The following is a 22920-nucleotide window of genomic DNA, read 5'->3' as shown; positions in this document are numbered from 1 at the left end:
TTATTTTCTCCAGTAAGACTGCATATGAAAATTTTCACCCAATTTGAATACACTAGGTATTAGATTTTGAATTCTAAATACTACAAATTTTACCACCAACAGATGTCAGTACTAATTTATTGGCATTCTCGGGCAGATTTAATTCTATCACAAATTCTGGCACACAGATTTTGGGAGAGGGCAATATATTTATATTCAGAACTCTGGAAACACTTTTGCATATACTGTGCCAATATTTAGATAATTCATGGCAAGAAAACGTTATGCTGATGACATCTCTGGCATGTAATAGGATTAGTTAAATTTGCTTTCTAGAGACAATCTTGTGTCTAGCAAAATCTATTTAACTTTTTGCTCAGGAAAAACACGAGAAAATGAGCTGATATACTTCTGACTTTTTGCCATATTTCTTTCTAATCATCTTCAAACAACGTAACTTTTATCTCCAGTGTTAGAGGTATAGTTGGGGGGGGGGGGGGGAAATGACAAAAAAAAAATGTAGACATCATGCAAAGAGGAGATTCGATTATATTTAATAATCTGCAGAACTCCGTGAGCAAGGGTACTCCTTCTAACTCACCTACTGTTCCCACAGTAATCGCACAATTTACTGTTTAATCATTTTGTTTTATGGTGGTTTTTTTACCACATTAAAAAGTTTGAATTCAGTTTAATATTAATGGTATTTTAGGCTGTGTCCATTTCAATCATTTTGTGCTGAAGTTTTTGGCACTTATAAAAATCAACATAAGCCACTAATATTTGACAACTCAAGTTGCTTGACTGGTCACATTGAGCAGTGACCACTTTAGCAGACATATGGTCCTTTAATCCTGCTCAGCAAGAACATATGTGCAAGTGAAAAAATAAACTTCCATCAACCATTCAGGTGAGGCACCAGTTTGAGATATGCAATGTATATGCACATGAATGAAATTAAGACTTTAAAAGCATTCTACCTAAAGCGTGAACCAGGGGACAGACCAATCACCACTAGTAATAAAAAAGCATTTAAGAAAAACATGGAGTGTAGCCTTTAAATCTGAGACTATGATAAGATGCAAATGGCTGACATCTTCCCCTCCCCCCCCCTTTTCTTTTCTTTTCTTTTTTTTAAATATGTCCTCTGACATTAACAGGGAAGAAGACAACGGTTGCTCAGTGACAGGACAAGTGGCCAATTTATACAGAAAGCTGCAGAACAAGTATACACAAGATGTTCCTTATGCATCTACCCCCGCAATCAAAGTAAATTTAGACTTTTTTTATGTAGCTATTGAGTCTGTCTTGCACAGAATTGGTGTGTGTGGGCAGCAGCTGCATTATACAAGACGCTATAATAGCTGTACCTGAATGGAGCAATTTAGATCCGATGAAGACTAACAATTTTGTCTTGTTCCAACTGAAAATGTAATGACATTCTAAAAGGAGACATTGTTTAGGCCCTTATTAAGTACCTAAGGAAACATTACATTGTTTAACCCTGTAGGTTTTTAAAGGAGTTCCATCATTAATAGTCGGATTGTATTTTATATTACTACATACAGAGTGTCAAGGAAAGGGGTGGGTGTTATGAGTAGTATGGATGAGAAATGAAAAGCAGTTCTGGTGCCTACACTTGAAGAAAGATGCACCTTAAGTGGAACTCCTACAACCCAATATGAAGAGCTGTGCCAGGCAAAACTATCTAACCTCAACCTTACTGTTCCAAGAGCCAACATGCTTCAAAACTTGAGAAAATCTGAATGCTACACTAGACTGCTTAGATAATTGAGCAGTTTTATTTGCTGAAGATTTGAGGGCCAACAGACTGTGTAATCTCACACGTGAATGTGATATAGTCAGAACAGTTTCCCTTCCCCCCATAAAAGTATAATTAAAAGACTAGATTTACCCCACAAGAAGATGGTTCACAGCCAATCCCGAACATCACCCTAAATCCATCTATTTATGCTCACATGTAGCAAGGATCTCCAAAGCAGTGAGCCATCTGATCTTTTAGGTCTGCCGCAATACCAATACATGGATAAAGGACAGGATGGGTGAAGGATAGGATTTTCCATTTAAGGTTGAATCTCCTTGCTTTTGTGGGTTTACGATAAATCAGACAACATTAGGTTTACTCTCTCCTCTATATGCGCATGTAGTGAAAGGTTTTTTTATATTTGTGTATACACACACACACATGCAACAGAACCCCCTGTGATATACCAGGTACCACCCTTGGAGCACCCCTGGAAGCCCTGTGTGCAATCATGGTTATGTCTCTACCTCAGTTTCCCCTAGGGCGCTTTCAATACGTTCAATGAGGCTTGTATTCAGTGAACAATGCCCCTACAGGGGTCTGCGTTTATTTAATCAACTGCCACACATGGTATGCAAACAAGCCTTCTCCTTCTGCCACAAGTCCCCAGGCTTCTCCGCTGCTGGGATCTCTGAAGTCTCTCCCTTGCTGACTCAGGGCATCTCAGGCCTTCCTGCCTGGGAAGCTTTGCAGTCTGTCTCCTCTGGCACTCTCTCTGTGTTCTGGGTGTGGTTCCTCTCCCCAGGAACCTCTGCTCTGCGAGAAGATATTACTGGGAATAGTCTCCTACCCAGCCCCATACAGGAACAATCTCCTCAAGCGCTTTCCTCTCTGTATTCTGGGCTCCTGCCTGAGCCCTCATAACCCTTTATAAGGCTCAGGTGTTCCTTAACTAATTAAATAGCACCCAGCTACTTCTCCAATTAACTATTCACAGACAGATCTGGGTTAGCTTATCCTCCTTAGCTGAGCCAGTCACAGGGAGGCAGGGTGCCTGATCACTCAGAGCCAGCGCCCATGACACCTCTTTAATGTTAAAATACTAAATACAAGGCCTATATCTAACTTTTGTTTTTCCATTCCCAGCAACCCACACTTAAGTGGCACAAATTGAATAATAGTTGCTAGTCATACATATGACTCACTGTCTAATGTGACATCTGAAGTGTAAAAAAGGTTGCATGATCTGAAAAAGTCAGGAATCTTGTGGAATTTCCCATTTAAATACTGTGTAGGATAAAAGTTCTTACTCCCACCCTTTGCCACTGCTGTTTTTCAGCTTTTGTCAGTGTAGAAATGCACAGTAAGGCTGACCTAAAAAATGCCATAGCATTATCAAAATGTTCACCATCATTACTATTACAGATGCATAAAATCATTAGCACATCTATGGAGTTACCTTTTGATACAGTCAAAGCTGGTGACCACTGTGACCTCAGGATATCAAGGCAAATACTCCCATTACTGTTTATGTTTGGATGGTATATTTTTGTTGTGAAAGCAATCTGTGATTAACAAACAAAGAGGTTAGCTTCAAGTTCTGCTTACTGCAACTGGCACCATAGGTGTTGCCCCTTTAATACCCAGTTATTTATTTTTAGAGCTGCCACCCACAGAAGTAGCACAATGTGGACTTTTATCACCACTAATAGCCTATTGTGCAAATATCTGACCCTATAACCCAGTTTTAACATTTGGTCAGCTATATTAATCAATATGAATAGGTATTTTACTAACTTTTCTGCTTTGAACTAAAAAAATTGAGTTTTAAACAGTCAAGACACAGAAACAAAGCCCTAACCTAGGACTTTCATAACACTTTTAGGACAATTAAGTATTTACCTTTGGTGGTTTGAAAGGATAGTCTGTTGGAAAATGTACTGTGAGAAAAAACACTCCCCCTTGATATGCACTATCAGGCTGTAAAAGACAAAAAACAGGATTTATGCTACTGGGGTTTTTTTAAGGGTCCTTTCTGAATTTAAAGAGCCTTCTCAAAACTATGGCAACTTTGGACCAAAACCTATTCACCAGCACACAGCCCAAGTATGCGGGCTGTGCACTGGAAAGGCATGCAGCTGACAATGAGGGATGGAATCCTCCCCCAAGGCTTTGGAGCAACAGCAGAGCCATCCCTGACCACTACTGCAGAAACCCACACCCTACTGAACATCACTTTTTGGGAGAGACGAGAGAAGGAAGAATGTTTGGCTGGTGAATCTACTTACTTGCTGATCCACCAGCTCCAAGCTAGCTCCCACTACATGTTTGGGCAGCAAAGTGCTCCTGGAACTCAGCTCCATGGCAGCACAGAACCTCTGAGCAGGCCCTCCTTATCAAGCCCTCTGTGCAACAGAACCACAATTGCTCTGCTACAATCAGGGCCTTCCTCTAGCTTTAAGCCACAAATATACTTACCTTAAGAAGTGATTTCTCTTTGCAGGTGCAAAGAGTAGGGTTTTCCAGCATTACTCAGCTGATCATGATATCAGGAAGTTTTTAAAACACACAACATCTTTGTGACCTGTACAAATCTGTGAACATGCATTTTGTTAGAGAACATGTGCACAGGTTTAAGTCCAGGTTGCACACAGTTAAAAGAGAAATCTTTCTGTTGCAATCATCTGTTGAGGAAACCCTTCATTTTCATAATTATGAAGGAAAAAACCCCAAGATTAGGTGGTTGAGGGCCTCAAAGCTAAAGCATCCCTGTGACTTCTGAGTAAGTAAAGAAAAAATAATAGTTTCAAATTTCTTTGGTATCTTTAATGTAATTGCTAGGAATCTGATGCCTGCAACAAAACAGTGCAAGTACACTGGCTTCTCAGGTTCCCTGTGTAGATCTAAGGTGGCCTGTTGCTCTTCATTTTGGAGGAGAGGGAAAAGCTTTAAAAAAATCACCATAAAGATCATTTTTACTTAGTAAAGACTGCCATAGGGAAAGCCATGTGAATACTTCATATAAAGATATTTCCAAATGAAGAAATTGTTGCAGTAAGAGACAAGTCTAAAACAGTACTGCTAAGAAGTCAGTATTATGTAATACCAAACCAAAAGTGGTTGTCAATACTTCTAGCTAGGAATACGATGATAGTTTGTATGCATACTAAATGGACCTGTCAATGATCTTAAAAGCTTTTAAGATCAAACAAATTTAACACTGAAGAAGAGGAAAAACAAACTTGCACTGTTTGCATGTACCACATAGAAAAATTCAGAACGAAGATAATCCTTTCCCTAGTCCATTAACATTGGATAACTAGGCTTGGAAGGATTAGATTTTTATTGGTAAATGTCAATTTCAAACAACAGACACAAACCAACAAAAAATATTTCCATCAATACTAATCAAAACGTACAGATAGGCAAAGTGAGAAAAATGCTGCTTGAGAACTTATGAGAGTTTGATTTAAGATATTCACTTTGTATATTTTGACATGTGACATTGACAATTTGTGTTTTAATTGTTAGAAAGCTTTACTTTTACCAGGTAAGTGAAAGTTTAAATTAATAAAAATAAAAAGGTTCTTAAAATAAAAATCATAAAAAAAGAATTCTGCCAAAAATACAATTTACAATCTAATAGTTAGATTATGAACGCTAATGTTTTTTGTAGGGCTGTCAAGTGATTAAAAAAATTAATCGCTATTAATTGCACTGTTAAACAATAGAATACCATTTACTTAAATATTTTTGGATGTTTTCTACATTTTCAAATATATTGATTTCAATTACAACACAGAATACAAAGTGTACAGTGGTCACTTTATACTTATTTTTTATTACAAATATTTGCACTGTAAAAAAAAAAGTATATTTCAATTCACCTAATACAAGTACTGTAGTGCAATCTCTTTATCATGAAAGTTGAACTTACAAATGTAGAATTATGTAAAAAAATAACTGCAATCAAAAATAAAACAACGTAAAACTTTAGAGCCTATGAAGTCCACCCAGTCCTACTTCAGCCAATCGCTCAGACAAACGAGTTTGGTTACATTGCAGGAGATAATGCTGCCCGCTTTTTGTTTACAATGTCACCTGATAGTGAGAACAGGCGTACGCATGGCACTGTTGTAACTAGCGTCACAAGATATTTACGTGCCAGATGTGCTAAAGATTCACATGTCCCTTCATGCTTCAACCACCATTCCAGAGGATGTGTCCCCATGCTGATGACGGGTTCTGCTCGACAACAATCCAAAGCAGAGCAGACTGACTCATGTTCATTTTCATCATCTGAATCAAATGCCACCAGTAGAAGGTTGATTTTATTTTTTGGTGGTTTGGGTTCTGTAGTTTCCGCATCTGAGTGTTGCTCTTTTAAGACTTCTGAAAGCATGCTCCACACCTTTTCCCTCTCAGATTTTGTAAGGCACTTCAGATTCTTAAACCTTGGGTTGAGTGCTGTAGCTATTTTTAGAAATCTCACATTGGTACCTTCTTTGCATTTTGTCAAATCTGCAGTGAAAGCGGTCCTAAAACAAACATGTGCTGGGTCATCATCCGAGACTGATATAACATGAAATATATGGCAGAATGCGGGTAAAACAGAGCAGGAGACACACAGTTCTCCCCCAAGGAGTTCAGTCACAAATTTACTTAAACTATTTTTTTAATGAGCATCATCAGCATGGAAGCATGTCCTCCAGAATAGTGATTGAAGCATGAAGAGGCATACGAATGATTAGCATAGGTGGCACATAAATACCTTGCAACGCCGGCTACAAAAGTGCCCTGCGAACACCTGTTCTCACTTTCAGGTGACATTGTAAATAAGCAGCAGGCAGCAGTATCTCCCGTAAATGTAAACAATTTTGTTTGTCTTAGCAATTGGTTGAACAAGAAATAGGACTGAGTGGACTTGTAGGCTCTAAAGTTTTACATTGTTTTGGTTTTGAGTGCAGTTATGTAACAAAAAAAATAAAAATCTACATTTGCAAGTTACAATTTCACGATAGAGATTGCACTACAGTACTTGTAGGAGGTGAACTGAAAAATACTATTTCTTTTGTTTGTCATTTTTACAGTGCAAATATTTGTAATCAAAGATGACAAAGTGAGCACTGTACACGTTGTATTCTGTTCTGTAATATAAATCAATATATTTGAAAATGTAGAAAAACATCCAAAATATTTAATAAATTTCAATGGGTATTCTATTGTTTAACAGTGTGATTAATCGCAATTAATTTTTTTAATTGCAGTTAATTTTTTTGAGTTAATTGCATGAGTTAACTGCAATTAATCGACAACCCTAGTTTTTTGTTGCTGTTTTAACTGTACCTGTAAAAGTTTACTACTGGTTGAAAGTTAGTATCTAGAGAGATACTTTACCCATCCAGACTTGTCATTTGAAACATAACCAATGTGAAATATTTACCCTGGGTGGACCCAAAAGTAGCATACAAGTCATCGTACGTCCAGACATGGGACATTAATTCTGAAGGTGAATTTTAGTCCTGTGTTTTCGACAGTCCAGCAGGAAATGGGAGCATTTAGAATATATGTCATTTTTCACGTGTCTCTCAGTATCAAGTGCATTATGCCGATATCATGGCCTTCCTTAATGCCCGATATGAATGGAAGATGGACGGAAAGGGGATCTGTTCCCATTCTCCACTAGAGAAGTACATCTTCATTCTTGTGCAAGTTCAATACATGGAGAGAAAAGAATGTTTTTGCTACTAAAGGTGAACTGCAAAGGGCGGGGGACTGGATTAAGTTGTGTGTGTTATTCAGGTTGTCAAGGTAATTCTATTGGGACAAATTCTATCTTTCTTTTAAAAGATTTCCTCCACTTCCTCCATTTTTTGTGTTGAACAAGTCTCACAGCATTGTTAATGGGGTTTCATCTGAACTCTATGTCCCTTCGCAGTTTTGCCATTCACCTTTCAGTAGCGCAAAGGGGGTAGAAGAAAGGAAGCAGTCATTAAACCAGAAGGGTAACTTCAGCTCGTGTGAATATGAATCCACTATTTATAAAGCAGGCCCAAAGTCAGTCACAGAGCTTGTGGGTCAGTGGCAAATCGGATAAAACCACCAAGTGACACAGTTAGACAACAGGTTCTAACGTTCCATTGGTAGGTTAAGACCTAATCCTTTTCCTGAGAGGCAGGAGTTGTGTTGAAATATGCTGAAACAAGTTGTCCTAGAGTAGTCACAACTCCCTTTTTCTCCTTTTCACCATGTAATGCTGCTGCTGCTCACCTTCTTGTCATCAGATTTGGCTAGGGCCTCAGTTTCCCCTGTAGGTTCGATGGCTTAGCCCTCCAACGGAACCAAAAATCCTCTTTCTGTGGTAACAAAAAGTCCAAAAGGAAAGACATCTGGGCTATGATCCCCTTATCAGGGTCTGGGTAAACTTCTCTTCCCTCAGAGGTTCACTCTTTATGTATTTCTCCCAAATAGTCCTTTGCTCAGATCCTCTTCAGGCTTCCTTTTCAGGCTTCTTTCTATTCTTAAGCACTTTTCCTTTGACAAAGTTAGCACTTTTGCCCTTCCCTAACCATCTACTGTGGAGAGAGCCTTACAGCAAATCCTAGCATCTCCCAGACCTTCTTCAGACTGAAGAAAGCAGATCTTTTATATCCTGCAGACTATGGTTTCCATGATTGCTGTACTACAAGTCCAAAAATTGCTCTGTTTTTGGTATAACCACATCACAGGAATGGGAGGAACTTTAACCATTTAAAGGCCCAAGCGCACCCTGTGCCATCACAATTCTATTTAGAACTACTAAATGAATTACTATAATAGTTTTCCAGTTGGACTGATGAAGCTAACATATAACAGTATTTAACTGATCATCCATGAAGAAACAAACAAACAGGCTTTTCGTTTAGAAAACTGAATAGTAAACCAAAGGTTCAATGTAGACGGATGTTGTTTACCGTTAAATTGTTTTTAGTTTCATGAGCAAAAGGAGGGATTTTTTTAAGTTTTACTGAAAGTGAAAGTTAAGTGTAGCAAAGTAGGTGGAATATGTAGAATACTTTAAGTACTAAACTACTAGAATAGCAAAAAGTTTCCCCAAAATATTTAACCTGAGTATCTGATAGTTCAATCCAAAACTATGTTGCTTATAGGTGCTCAAATGCTTGCGTGAACACGAATCCTTTCCACAGTCAGAGAAGTCAATACCTTAGGCCTACTTTCTAAGGGGTTTTGGGATTATTTCAATTATACGAATTACATACTTACAGGTCCCATAATAGTTGCTTGCCAATGGAACACTGAAAGACAAAGCATATTAAGTTTTTAGACAATTTTTCCCCTCCCTCAGACAAAAATATACTAAGACCTTTGCAGTAAATTATTAAGAGCTTACAGTCATCTCCAACAGGCCCTGCAGAACAGTGGGCAGGTGGGTCACGTTGTAGATCACTTAGTTCCTATGAGAAACATGAAAATATTGTAAATGATTAAAAATATATTTACAAGGAAAAATGAGGTAACCAAGAATCAAGCCAAATTCAGTTCTAATCATAGTTACATTAAAATAAGACATCTATGACATTTAAAAACAAAAAACCAATAGAAATGTAAGTGCCAGTGAAAATGGAAAGTTTCCCCAAATAGATAAACATTCCCTGCAGTGTTTGCAATGCAAGAACTGCAGTACTGTGCTACTGACATGTAAAATAGATCTGCAAATTATAAATAAATCGATTACACTTGACATTTCACTGTAGAAGACGAAAAAAATTAAGATTGTTATTTTAAGTTCAATTATTTAAAGTATTCAGGAAAAATTGTAAATGCTTAACTGAGTGTTCCTTTAACTTTGCAATGTTTTGCATGACCTAATCTTGGCCCCATCCATGTACATCAATTGATCTAAACTAGTTTGTAAAATGTCTGATTTTCCCAAAAGGTGCTCCACAAATGTACTATTATTAAGAATGCTCATAAATGAACCTGAAAGCTAGCAGGATTTAGCCTCCCATTGATGTTTCTGTATAAACAGCTTTTTTACTTCCCTAAATCTTATTTTTCAGTATTACTTACAAAACAAGAAAGATTAAAATTGAATAGAAATCTTCATAGAGTATTTTACAAGTATGACTTTATACCCTTTAGTAATGAAAAATATCAATCTTGGCTAATTTACCCTTCCTTGCTATTCATGTTTTTATTTTAGTCCTTAGATATAGCCTTTCCAAAGGGGAATATTGGGTACGTCTTCCTTGTCCCTTGCTACTATCAATAGTCCTCCTTATTGGAGGTTGTGACAACCACCCTCTTTTTAAACACACACATAAAAAGAAGTTTTTTCAGTTTTACACTTGGTGTTTTACCACCTTTGAAGGTGAGACACAAAGGAAGCCAGGCATTTCAATAATGTTGGTTTGATTTCGGTGTTGAATTTAATTTGACATGTTAAGTTCTCCATTAATGCTGTGTCCTAATTTCTAGTGTATTCTTTTTCCTACTTGCAGCTAATAAGAGCTTTGCTTCTACTAATACATTATTAATGTAAGCCTTATGTTTTTGAAGGCAACATTTAATTGGGAGATCTAAAAAGAATCACTATGGGTCCTCAGACTATATTTAACTGTTGTCTTGATTTATAATCCTATCCCAGTTTTGGGTTTCCATGCAATTCCACTAAATATAAACAAAGATTCCCATATCCCGATATCCTCTCCTGATTGGTCACTGGTTATTTTAATAAAAAGTATTTTTAAAAAGATACTCTTCCTAAAATTGTCTGGCTAGTAATAGAGCATGCTAGGGCACAGGTCACTCAGGTGGCTAACTGACTTTTAAAGGTACAAGTTTGAGTATAAAATAAAAGGAGGTCTGCAAATGCTTCCCATACTATTCCCTAAGTAGAATCTGTGGATGCGGCTTTACTACTGACTCTCTCTTCCCACTCAAAAATTGCCAGCAAAGGCTCAACTGTTTCTAAGATTAGGATTTGAACTGGAAACAAATCTATTTACCTCAGCATCTGAGTCACTTAAATGCATGCATCAAGGCAATCTTTGAACTTAGTCATTAGAAGAGAAATTTCTCTAGGTCCTACTTATTAAAGCCAGTCAAAAATACCTACCTGTTCTGGAAATTAGGCACATGCAAAACAACTAGTTTCAGAAAGGAGATCAGCAGGAGCATTCAATATATGCAATTAATTTGTTTTGAAGATTAACTGGATTCGGTGTTGATGTTTTAAGATCATCACTGCAGTTAGACTATATTATATTTGAAGAGATCTGATCACTGGGCTATGCTGCTGAGCTTTTCACCGTGTTCTATTTTGCCAGTTTGTTACATCTAGCAAACATCTTAAGTCTGATATAAATGTCCTTTTGGACACGTCCCACTTGACAGAAAACAAAAGAGCAAATACTTGGCACCAAAATTCAGTCACTCTCTTCCTATGCATTTCTCCTCCTGCCCCCAATCTCAAGGAGATTTATTAGGTAGGATGAACCTTTCCTGGAGATTCCTAAACATAAGCAAGAGATCCCCATGCTACTGGAAATGGGTCAGCCCTAAAGGACATATAAAGCTGTTATTATAGAAGCGTACAGTCTTAGATTTAAAAAGGTAATGTAACTCATTTATGTATGTATGTTTCCCATTTTAACCTTGTAAACTCCTTTTTTTTCTTAGTTAATAAATCTTTTATTTATTACAGGATTGGCCACAGGCATTGTCTTTGGTTTGAGATCTGAGTACAACTGACCTGGGGTAAGTGACTGGTCCTTTGGGACTGGGAGTAATCTGAATATGGTTGTGATTTTTCGTATAAAATGACCATCAATCACACAGCCCAGCTTGCCTGGATGGCAAGATAGACTGGAATGCCCAAGGGAACTGCTGTGATTCCATGATAAGACTTGTTATAGTGCTTTAGGAGGTCACAATTTTTACTGGGTTGGTGAAACCTAACTATAGAACACAAGCAGTTTGGTGTTTCTGCCCTGCCTTTTGACAGTCTACCCTGAGGTTGGCACTCTCATTCATGAGCCGCTCCAAACAGCATGACACAGATGCAGGGTAACATAGTAGGGGGGGCATTATTCTGATACAGAAGTATCTCCTCCTGTTGCAGACTGAAGTTGTGCACATGTGGTCAATACATTATCTACAGCTGTTAGGCAAACATTTTAATGTACTTATTCAGACCAATCTGAAATGGTGCTTTATGTTGTTAAGGAAGTCATTTCCTGCAAGGCCTTAACACTGGGCAGTTTACAAAAATATTTTTCACTGGTTTTGATAAATTGGTATTAGAATTTATAAAGGCTGCAGCACAGGCAGGCAGACATTTTTTAAGTATAGTTTTTAAAGAAGTTTCAATTAGACTGGTTTTCAGCAGTTTTAGCTAAAACCATGGTAAGAGCAAGTCCAGATATGGCTCCGTTCGGTTCCACTGTACCAGACCTAGAACTGGTTAAAATTTTTTTGCAACATTTTCTTAGTGAAGATGAATAAATAAAGATATCCTCAAAAATGGCCCATTGCATGAATGTGTGGATTATGTGGGAACCATTAAGAAAACTCCTGTGCTTGGGAAAGAATAGTAAACCCAAAGCAAATAAGCTATACCTTTGATCAGAGTAAGTTCAGACAGAGCCTGTATATACTATTAAGTCAATAATCTATGAATAAAACATGGTTTGGCCTTACCTGAGTAGGCAGGACCAACCATACTAATTCAATTTAGTAAAACGACAACAGTTTGAGCCTCTACACGTGGAAGGCCAGGCCAAGCTATAATCTAATAAAGGTCCTATTGTGATACAAAGTGACCATATCACAGTAGTTATTCTAGGTGAGACTGAAATTTAGGGTAACATTTTCGAAGAGTTTAAAATACTTGGGGCTCCTAAATTGCCTAAGCTCGTTTGAAAATATTACCCTTTGTTACAGACTAGGACAGCCAAGATTCCCCAATTAGGAGTCAGGGGGACTGCTGGTTTGCCAGTGTTAAGAGCTGAACACTAAAATGGCCTATTGTGTTTAAAAAAGTTTATTCTTTTTAAAAACAGAGCACTTTTTCCTGATCTACTATCTACACCATTAAATGAAAATCTAGAGGATTGGATCTTGGATCCTTCAAATCTCCACTCAAATCAGTGTAGATACCCTTCACATCGAACAAACAACTATATAGTATCAAGAGGCAAGCAGCAGTAGCTACAGCACAGGAGCTGTGGAAATCTTATCCAAGGTTTAGCGACACCGCCTTGTCACTAAAAGTCAGCGTGTGTAAATGTACTTTATCGGCACTTTTGTCGACAAAATACTTCTAGCCCCGTGAGCGGCATTAGCTTTGTCGGCAGGAGAGCGCTCCTGCCAACAAAGCCATGTTCACACTGCCACTTGCGTCGCCAAAGCTTTTGTCTTTCGCGGGGGGGTTGGGTGGGGGGCTTTTTTTAAAGCACCCGTGTAAGACAAAAGTTTTGTCGACAACTTCGACAAAAGCCCTAAAAAGACTTCTTGCAAAGCCCTACAAAAGGAAGTACTGCTAATTGGTAACATTCAAAAACAGAGAAAGTTACTGAACACTAAGGGCTTGGCTACACTTGCGAGTTACAACGCATTAAAGGAGCCCCAGGGCAGCTCACTACCCATCCACACTGGCAAGGCATGTAGAATGCTCTGACTCCACGGCTAAAGCGCTCCTGATACTCCACCTCAGCAAGTAGAATAACGTTTGATGCACCCCCGCTGGAGCGCCCCAGCGTCAGTGTCATAACAATAAAGGGAAGGGTAACAGCTCTCCTGTGTACAGTACTATAAAATCCCTCCTGGCCAGAGACTCCAAAATCCTTTGACCTGTAAAGGGTTAAGAAACTCAGGTAACCTGGCTGACACCTGACCCAAAGGACCAATAAGGAGACAAGATACTTTCAAATCTGGGGGGGGGGGGGGAAGGCTTTTGTTTGTGCTCTTTGTTTTGGGGGTTGTTCGCTCTTGGGACTGAGAGGGACCAGACATCAATCCAGGTTCTCCACATCTTTCTAAACAAGTCTCTCATATTTCAAACTTGTAAGTAAACAGCCAGGCAAGGCGGGTTAGTTTTCCTTTGTTTTCTCAACTTGTAAATGTATCTTTTACTAGAGTGTTTATCTTTGTTTGCTGTACTTTGAACCTGAGACTAGAGGGGGGTCCTCTGAGCTCTTTAAGTTTGATTACCCTGTAAAGTTATTTTCCATACTGATTTTACAGAGATGATTTTTACCTTTTTCTTTAATTAAAAGCCTTCTTTTTAAGAACCTGATTGATTTTTCCTTGTTTTTAGATCCAAGGGGGTTGGATCTGTATTCACCAGGAGTTGGTGAAAGGAAGGAGGGGGGATGGTTAATTTCTCCTTGTTTTAAGATCCAAGGGGGTTGGAACTGTATTCACCAGGAGTTGGTGGGAGGAAGAAGGGGGGATGGTTAATTTCTCCTTGTTTTAAGATCCAAGGGGTTTGGATCTGTATTCACCAGGGAATTGGTGAATGTCTCTCAAGGCTACCCAGGGAAGGGAATTAGCTTTGGGATGGTGGCAGCAGACCAGATCTAAGCTGGTAGTTAAGCTTAGAAGTTTTCATGCAGGCCCCCACATTTGTACCCTAAAGTTCAAAGTGGGGAAGCAGCCTTGACAGTCAGTGTGAACGAGGTGTTGCATTACTGTGCTCTGATCAGCCTCCAGAAATGTCCCATAATCCCCTTAAGTCAAGTGGACACTCTAGTCATTGTTTTGGATATGCCCTTTGAAAGCTCCGTTTGACAGCCGGCTGCTTATCTGCTCTGAGACAAAGCAACCATTACTGTGGAATGCTGTGTGAGAGAGAGAGTGGCGGGGTGGGGGAGGTCTGCTGCTGTCTGAACTTACAAGACAGCATGCTAACATGCTCTCAGCCCCCCCCCAAACCCACTCACTCTCCCCCCACATACACACAACACACTCCCTGTCACGCTCCACCCCACCCCCCATTTGAAAAGCTTGTTGCAGCCACAATGCACTGCTCTCTGTGGCCGTTGCAAGAGCTACTAATGTGGCCACCCCAGTGCGCTGTCAGTGTGGACAGACTACAGCACTTTCCCTACTGCGCTCTACGAAGGCTGGTTTAACTCAAAGCACTCTACATCTGCAAGTGTAGCCATGCCCTAAGGGTATGTCTATACATAAACCACTGAAGCTATGCCCTGTAGCACTTCAGTGAAGAGTGGTTCTTCCACTTCTGTCAGTAACCCATCTCCCCAAAAGGCAGGAGAATTCTCCCATCGATTTAGCACTGGCTACAGGTCAGTTTAACTGCATCACTCAGGAGGGTGGATTTTTCACATGCCGAGCCACATAGTTATACTGACCTAATTTCCTAGCGTAAGCCAGGTCTCAGATTCTTCCACACATTTATGAATAGACTCCAAAGCATATTGATCCAGCCTAGTGTCGTTTGGGAGGCTGGTCAAACTGGGCCACAATTACATCTTTTCAAGAACACAGCATAAAAAAATATTCACCCTTTAATAAAAGATAGATGTATAAAGACTGCTGTACTAACTGCTTTCTTTAAATCCTTGTCTACACTGATTTTTTAGCCTTCCATGTAGTTACATGGGTGCAAGTGTTTAGTGTAGATATGCTGCACAGATATAAACCATGACTTGCAATGATGCAAATTAACATGGTTTCAATGCAGAATAATCTGTATCATTGCAAGATACAATTTATATCTGTGCAACATGTCTTCATTAGGGAGTTTCACCAGCATAGCCAGTGTGGTTTTTAGCTACCCAGGTAGACAGAACATTAGGGTTTGTCTATACTTAAAATGCTACAGCAACACAATTGAAGCACTGCAGCTGCGCTGCTGTAGCGCTTCAGTGTTGACACTCAGTACAGCGATGGGAAGCGTTCTCCCATCGTTGTAGTTAATCCACCTGTCCAAGAGGCAGTAGCTAAATTGATGGAAGAATTATTTCGTCAACCTACCACTGTCTACACTGGGGCTTAGGTCAGCATAGCTACGTCTCTCGGGAATGTGGATTTTTCACACCCTTGAGAGACATAGCTATACTGATGTAAATTTCCAGTGTAGAGCAGCCCTTAATCCGTTTCAAAGTAGAGGTGAGGACCACAGCGGAACTCAACTATCATGCAGGAACTCAACATGTCAGGAGTCTGTTCAATGATATTTTCCCTACTTGGGAGGATTAGCTGGTTTGTTCCTAGTAGCAGAAAGGTTAACAAGTGTTTGCATTTCTCAAGAGAGTAATTTAAATTTCTTTACACTTCCACCAATCCCTCTATTTTCTCTGCGTATGTTCATAAAGGCATTATTAGGCTAAAATCTTGTGGTTATAATCCTCTACATATAATTGGTTATAAAGAAAGGGTATGAAGATACAAAACTTATTTATCATGCTTAAGATGACAAGTAAAAGCAAAATATGAGCAGTAACACCATGTATAGCAAAGGGCAATATTTTGCAGGAACACACTACAGGAGAATTTATAAACAAATACTTACCAATTCCTATCTAACAACTGAATTTTAAGGAGCAGCATGAATAAACTGCAGTTAAATCCACCCTGATTTACTTCCCCAATATATTTAGATGCCATGGATATTGCAACTTATCTTCCTTATGGTAAAGATCTCAAACTCCTGGAGGTTTCCCAAAGCTTTTTGTACAATTGCTGACTTCACACTTCCTTTCTGAAATGATCCCTACACAGTCCAAGTTTTTCTCCCACCACTGACTCAGGAACACACTTTCCTGTAGACTTGTAATGCCAATTAAGCACTGCCAAATAAACTTATTCTGAATACATCTCCAATTTGCTTTCCTGATCTTTAGGACTGTGCCTACAGAGGCATTTCAGCATTGCTCCAATTGTTGGGGGAACTATAAGCCTAGATCGGGTTTAAAAGTTACCGCTCTGAGCAAGGTTGGAGAACAAGCTCCGGTGCCTGGTCTACATTAGCATTTCCATCAGTGATAGAACAGCAAGAGCAGTGCTAGTGCAAGGGGAGGCAAGAGAGTACCAGAGGAGTGCTTGTGGGTTTTCCCCAAGGTAGAAAAGCAAGAGAATGAATACAAAGTCATTAGGAATTTCCATACTGGAAAACGTAACTGACTGCTTTATGAAAGCATCAGATGCACCATAGGAAAGGATGTATTTCCTGTGGTTTACCTTTTCATTTAGTAATTTAAGCTCTTTTGGAAGACTTCATCATTCCTTCGTGTCCTTCCATTAAGATGGTCCATTTTTTTTTTCAAATTAACAGACAGTTGGTATCCATCACTGTGTACTCTTACTTAATTCACATAACTAATCACACAACATTTAAGATCAAATTTAAACTTCTATTCCAAGAGCAACTTAAACAAACTTTAAACAGCAATTCCAATCACTTACAGATACACTGATAAATTAATGGCTACATAGATACTGATAGCCATCTTGTTTTTTTATCAGTATAGGCTGGGTTACACACATCAGCTTCAATGAGGCTTAACCGCTGCTTTTCATTTAAGATGGTAGAAACAGTTAAGCTCTCAAAATAATAGTCTCCAAATCAAACCACGGGCCCATGTCGCTGCCCAAAATAAAGGTACACCCAAGGCCACTACTCAGGGCTTAACAGGTATTGTTTGAAAAGGGGAGTGAGAAGGGGAAACAACACCAGCAGAGAAGCATACAGAAACAGAAGGAAGCTCCAGATATAGCCTGGACCAGCATGGTGGGTGGCCCTGAGAGAAGCCTAGAGAGGTTTTGGATCTGGTGCTGGCTAAAAGAGGTTTGGGGCTGTGAGCAAGGAAACTGCTTCCTGTTTTGTTCCTTCTGTGTTCAGTGAAATTGGATTTTGCACATTCCTTGTAAATAAACAAGACTGCATGCATCAAAGGTACCTGGCTCCATCATCAATATCTCCTCCTAACTGGAACAGCCCACAAGAAATTGAATTTTTGGCTAGCTGCTCCAGCCAAAAGGGGTATCAGTATTTTGCACTTTAGATAAACTGCCAGTGAAATAAGTGTGATTATTTCAGACCCGACTATATATTGAGTGTGATATACAAGACAGACTATATCTATCTATATATATAAAACAGATCTTTCCGCTGAACAGTATGATAAGAACTATTTTTAACAGTGACTCCTTCCTGCATAAATGCATACTTGGAATATAATGAAGGAATAACCTATGTCTTATTTTTTGAATATGTAACTTCTTTAGGTACAATTAGGTCTATAGATTAAGACTCATACCAAAAGCTTTAATGAAACATTTGTTGCTCTACAGGTTCTCAAAAAACCTAAGTGACTGCATATAAGGTAACTGTGTATATCAACAAGGTCATGTTAAGAAGTTTAGATTGAATAGACACTTTGCTCAGATGGGAAATGTGATCTCCACATTTCCATTAAAAAAGTTACAAATAGTCTTGCCTACCTAAAAGTTAATAAACAATTAGATATTAGTTCAGTCACTAAAACTGTTTAGTCTGGTACTGGAACATTTCATACATTCCCATTATGTAGAAAAAATTGCACCCATCTCCTCCTGTTATAAGCACGTGTTCGCTGCTATGTTATCATCCCTTTTTAGGTACGCATGTTACCATCCCTTTTTAGAAAAAGAAAAGAGATAAAATGGAAACAGTATTGATTCTGCCATGTTCCTTTCCACTCTTTCCCACGATCTTTCTACCCTCACTTTTATATGTCATAGATGATGTTTTAAGTATTTGTATTGCAGTAGCTTGCAGAGGCCACTGTGACAGATAACACACAGACCTAGGAAGACATGATCCTTGCCCTAGATAAAAAAGGATTAAGATTAAGTTTTTAGGGGTGTTTTTGGTTTACCACTTTTTCTAGGGTGGGACTAGGAGAGGCTGGTGGTAAGGTCTGAGTGTTTTGTTCCACTGGGACAAGCAGTCATACACATATATACATACACACACAAGAAAGACTGGAAAGGAACATGGCAGAATCAATACCATTTCCATTTTATTTTTTTTTCTTTTCTAAAAAGGGATGGTAACATGGGAGGATAACCTCGTTAAGTTCTGACTCAGGTGGTCATGAGATGTATTCTCTCTGAATTTAGTGTGTTAAGATTTCTGAAGTTCCAGTCACAGTGGACTGAATAGGTGTGTTTACCAACTTGCTAGCAGGAATAAAACTTGATTAAAGTATGGAAGGGATTAATGATTCATTACAGTGATTTAGAAGACATGCATTAAACAGGAGAGATTACTTTAAATCATAACAGCGAACACGTGCATACAACAGGAGGAGATGGGTGCAATTTTTTCTATATAATGGGAATATATGAAACGTTCCAGTACGTGTCACCCCCCCCCCACACACATATATATATACACCTATATCTCGATATAATGCTACCTGATATAACACGAATTCGACTATAACGCAGTAAAGCAGTGCTCCGGGGGGCGGGGCTGCGCACTCGGTGGATCAAAGCAAGTTCAATATAACGCGGTTTCACCTATAACGCGGTAAGATTTTTTGGCTCCCAAGGACAGCGTTATATCGGGGTAGAGGTGTATAAAATAAAAATAAAGCAATGCTTTTTGGGTAAGTCCAAACAATCTTAAGTCTATGCAAACTGGGTAACCACCTGCTGTTGCTGAAAGCCACTATCAGTGCCTACTATATTCATGTTCAGTTAATAAAAACTGAATATAAATTAAAAAGTTTAGAAACAGAACCTCAATAACTGCCAAGGGTGTAAGAGCTCATGAACAAATTTTTGGGATGGAAAATAAAGTTAGTTTTTCCTTAAAGTGAGACTATAGTCATTTAACAACAACATAGCATACCCAAGGGCATGATCACTGATCAGCTGGTGGAGGCACTACCTACTGTATACTGAGCAAGTGACAAGGGATGTATGAAGCATTGCATTTCTTGTCTGCATTGTAATTGAAACACATTTATAGTTACTTTCACTTCATGGGAAGAAATTAAACGCAATATTCCCTTCAAATAAGGTTTCACCATCTCCTATTCTAAGAAGTCAATGCTCAATCAGTATACTTAATTAGCCACTGGTTCATTACAGAAAGACTGCTGAAATATTTAAGATGAATAGCTCATTTTAAATTATACTTTCAATATGCGTTATTATAACCAACTGTTCTGATAATGTGGGCACATGCCATAAAATCCTTTAGTCCAGATACTCTAACATGAGATCAGCCCTAGAATTTATGGATTCAAACAAGTGTTCCATTTACACAATCCAATCTTTTTTTGCTGAAGACTAACAAAAGACTGAAGTCCATGCCATCATCAACATGATTAGTTTTTAGAATTTTTATACTAAAGAGATAAGAAATCACACTGAAAACCTTCCCTCCTCCTTGCCCTAATATTTAAAATCTAAGTGTATGTCCCATGCTTACTATAGTTACACTTTTTATTTTTTGCTTGTGTGTAATTATACATCACAACCTCACATCTATTGATTCCCCCTAGACAACTACTGGTTTATCTGCTTTTGAAATTAATTTCCCACAAGTGTCTAAATGCATTGCTTATACTCTTACCATGAAAATGTAATGATTCTTAATTCTCCATGAATTTAAGAAGCCTAACACAGACTAAGTAACACTTCATATCATGTTGCTTAAATAAAAAATAATCTGGGGAAAAAGGTAAAAAGTTTTATCATCTGACAAATGCATCATAATTCAATACAAAGAAAACTATTAATGAGGCATTGCGGTTAACATTTTGCAGGCTGGAATGAGCAAGCTATACCTCTCCCATGGTGCAGAATACCTCTTTTCAGGTATTAGTTTGCTCTAGGAGCCTGTGTGCTGTACACCTCTGAGAAGTGCCCTGTCTGGAAACAGTGTTACATGATAGATCACTGAGAAAAAGTTATGGTACAGCAGAAACTATGATGCTGATACTAGCGAGATGTTAGAACACCAACTAACACTAAAAAAATAAAAAAATAAATTCACTTATTAATTTTCACTGTATATTACATCTCTATTTCCTTAGTAGGTACTGCCATCTTTAACATAGATGTTATTAGAACTATTAATCTGAGCAGACACTTCACAGAACTCCCAAGTCCCATAGCTATTTTTAAGATATAAAATTTCTAGTTGTCATAAGAACACTCAAGCTTAGCCAGAGACAGTATGTCTAGATAGACATGAATTTCTAAGTGACTTCATTGTGTTATCTGCCAGCCCTTTGTTCTTCCCAGAATTATTTGAGGTGCTTGCTAAAGCTATGAAGACCTCACTGAATTCTATTTGCACAGGGCCCTCTATATACCTCCATAGACTTGAGGCCCTACAACATAACCCCCCCCCCCTTTTTTTTTTTTTTAATTTCCAGAGGGTGAGGTGTTGGCAGGGGAAAAGAGGGGGATGGGGGGAAGAGACCTGAGAAAACCACCATCTTCACTTCCCAAACGAGAAGAAAAAGGTGTCTAATTTTGAACCTAGCAACTTCAGCTGCCCTTCCATATCTACTTGTAATGGGGGTGGCACCCACCTCTCATGAGCACCCCCTCTGGTTGGGTGTGTCCGCGGTCTTTAAACCAGTCCCAGCCCTGCCATCGGGCTGTACCTGTAGGGCTTCCTCCCTGGAGGCAATGGTTTTGCCCACTTAGTCTGGTTTGGCCCCAGTCTTCAGCTGGGCATCCTGACAGTTCAGTCCCCTTCTGGAGATTTACTGATGTCCAATTGTAGGCCCTTTCCCAGTGGCCTATGTGGGGTATCAGGGCCCACCCACTACTCTGGGTCCGGCCCAGGAACCTTTGAACAGCAGCCACGTGCCACCGTGTCCCTTTAGTAAAACTATCTTCAATTCTCTGGGCCACTTCCCCGTGGCCCAAGCCTTCACCGATGCCTTACCCTTACCTCAGGGTTCTTCTAAGGGGGGAGGAATAGCTCAGTGGTTTGAGCATTGGCCTGCTAAACCCAGGGTTGTGTGTTCAATCCTTGAGGGGGCCACTTAGGGATCTGGGGCAAAAAAAAAAAAAAAAAAAAAAAAATTAAAAAAACAACAGTACTGATCCTGCTAGTGAAGGCAGGGGGCTGGACTCGATGACCTTTCAGGGTCCCTTCCAGTTCTATGAGATAGGTATATCTCCATATATATTATATTAATTTTTCTAAGCTCAGGACCAGTAGCCAGTCAGGAGCTCTTCTGTGCTCCCCCGCTCCCTACTAGCACTGAACTGCCCATTGTGCTGCAGTTCCCTTCGCCAGCCAGGAGTCCCTCTGCACCTCTCTAGCTCCAGCAAGGAACTGAACTGTCTCTGGAGCTCCTTTTTATAAGGCCCTACTGGGCCCTGATGGGCTGCTTCCCCTGCAGCCCCTCTAGCCTATTTGGACAACCTCTCCAACTGCTCCTTACCTGGGATGAGCGTGGCAGGACTCTGAGGTCTCATCCACCCCGTTACACTCCTCCTTTGGCATTTCTTCAGAGTTATTTCAGATTAAAAACAATTGTGTAGTTAAGATAGTCTTGTACAACCAAACTAAGCTTCTCATCTCCCCCCTTTTGAAATACTAACAAGGTAGACAGCACAAGCTCTTGGTGTGCAAATTTATTCACAAGTCATTCAAGCACATAACAAATGCTATTCCTTAAAATATTCTGACCATACAAGTTGTGGTGTTCACTTCAACACAAGGAAGATTCAAAATAGATGGATACATAAGGAATGGGATGCATATTAATGCAGAAAATACGTCTTTATATAAAAATCAATGTTGTGGCCCTCATTTGGATTACTGCATGCGGTACTGATCAGCCCATCACAAACAAAAGCATAGAATTAAAAATGGGTTCAGCAAAGGCCTTGCAAAACTCACATATTATAAAAAAAAAGATGGGAGAAGATTGTGACTGTTTACCTTAGAAAGGAGACATGATAAAAGTACCCCATATACTCATTCAGAAGATGAATTTTTTTAGTAAAAAAGGCAAGCACCAGAGAAGGGGGTCAGCTTATGAACGGGTCTAGAGAGGGAGAGGTGGGACACAGCCTCTCCCCCAACAGAGAGAGCAAGGAGAGGCAGCAGAGCCAGAAGGGAAGAGGCGAGGCCAGAGTCTCTCCGCTTCTGGCCACGCTGCTCTCCCCCCAGCCTCCGAAGCAGC

General features: G+C 39.3%; 1 protein-coding gene across 2 annotated transcripts in view; it reads right to left on the bottom strand.

The window, feature by feature from the left end:
• UBE2D1 (ubiquitin conjugating enzyme E2 D1) overlaps positions 1–22920 on the bottom strand; it is a 35347-nt gene that overhangs the window by 6542 nt on the left and 5885 nt on the right. The window contains exons 1-5 of one of the 2 annotated variants that reach the window (XM_065407560.1): positions 9135–9151; positions 9008–9039; positions 4223–4338; positions 3647–3724; positions 3204–3309 (exon numbers count right to left, since the gene is read on the bottom strand). In XM_065407560.1, coding sequence (XP_065263632.1) covers positions 3204–3309; positions 3647–3724; positions 4223–4273 — 235 coding nt within the window. In that variant the 5' untranslated portion in view covers positions 4274–4338; positions 9008–9039; positions 9135–9151. Of the gene's footprint in view, positions 1–3203; positions 3310–3646; positions 3725–4222; positions 4339–9007; positions 9040–9134; positions 9199–22920 lie in introns of those variants that run through there. The other variant, XM_065407559.1, reaches the window with a different exon arrangement.

Source organism: Emys orbicularis, chromosome 7 (genome assembly GCF_028017835.1).
Source record: "Emys orbicularis isolate rEmyOrb1 chromosome 7, rEmyOrb1.hap1, whole genome shotgun sequence".
NCBI lineage: Eukaryota > Metazoa > Chordata > Testudines > Emydidae > Emys > Emys orbicularis.
Note: the sequence above shows the minus strand (reverse complement) of the source record. Positions and strands in the feature narration are given on the sequence as shown.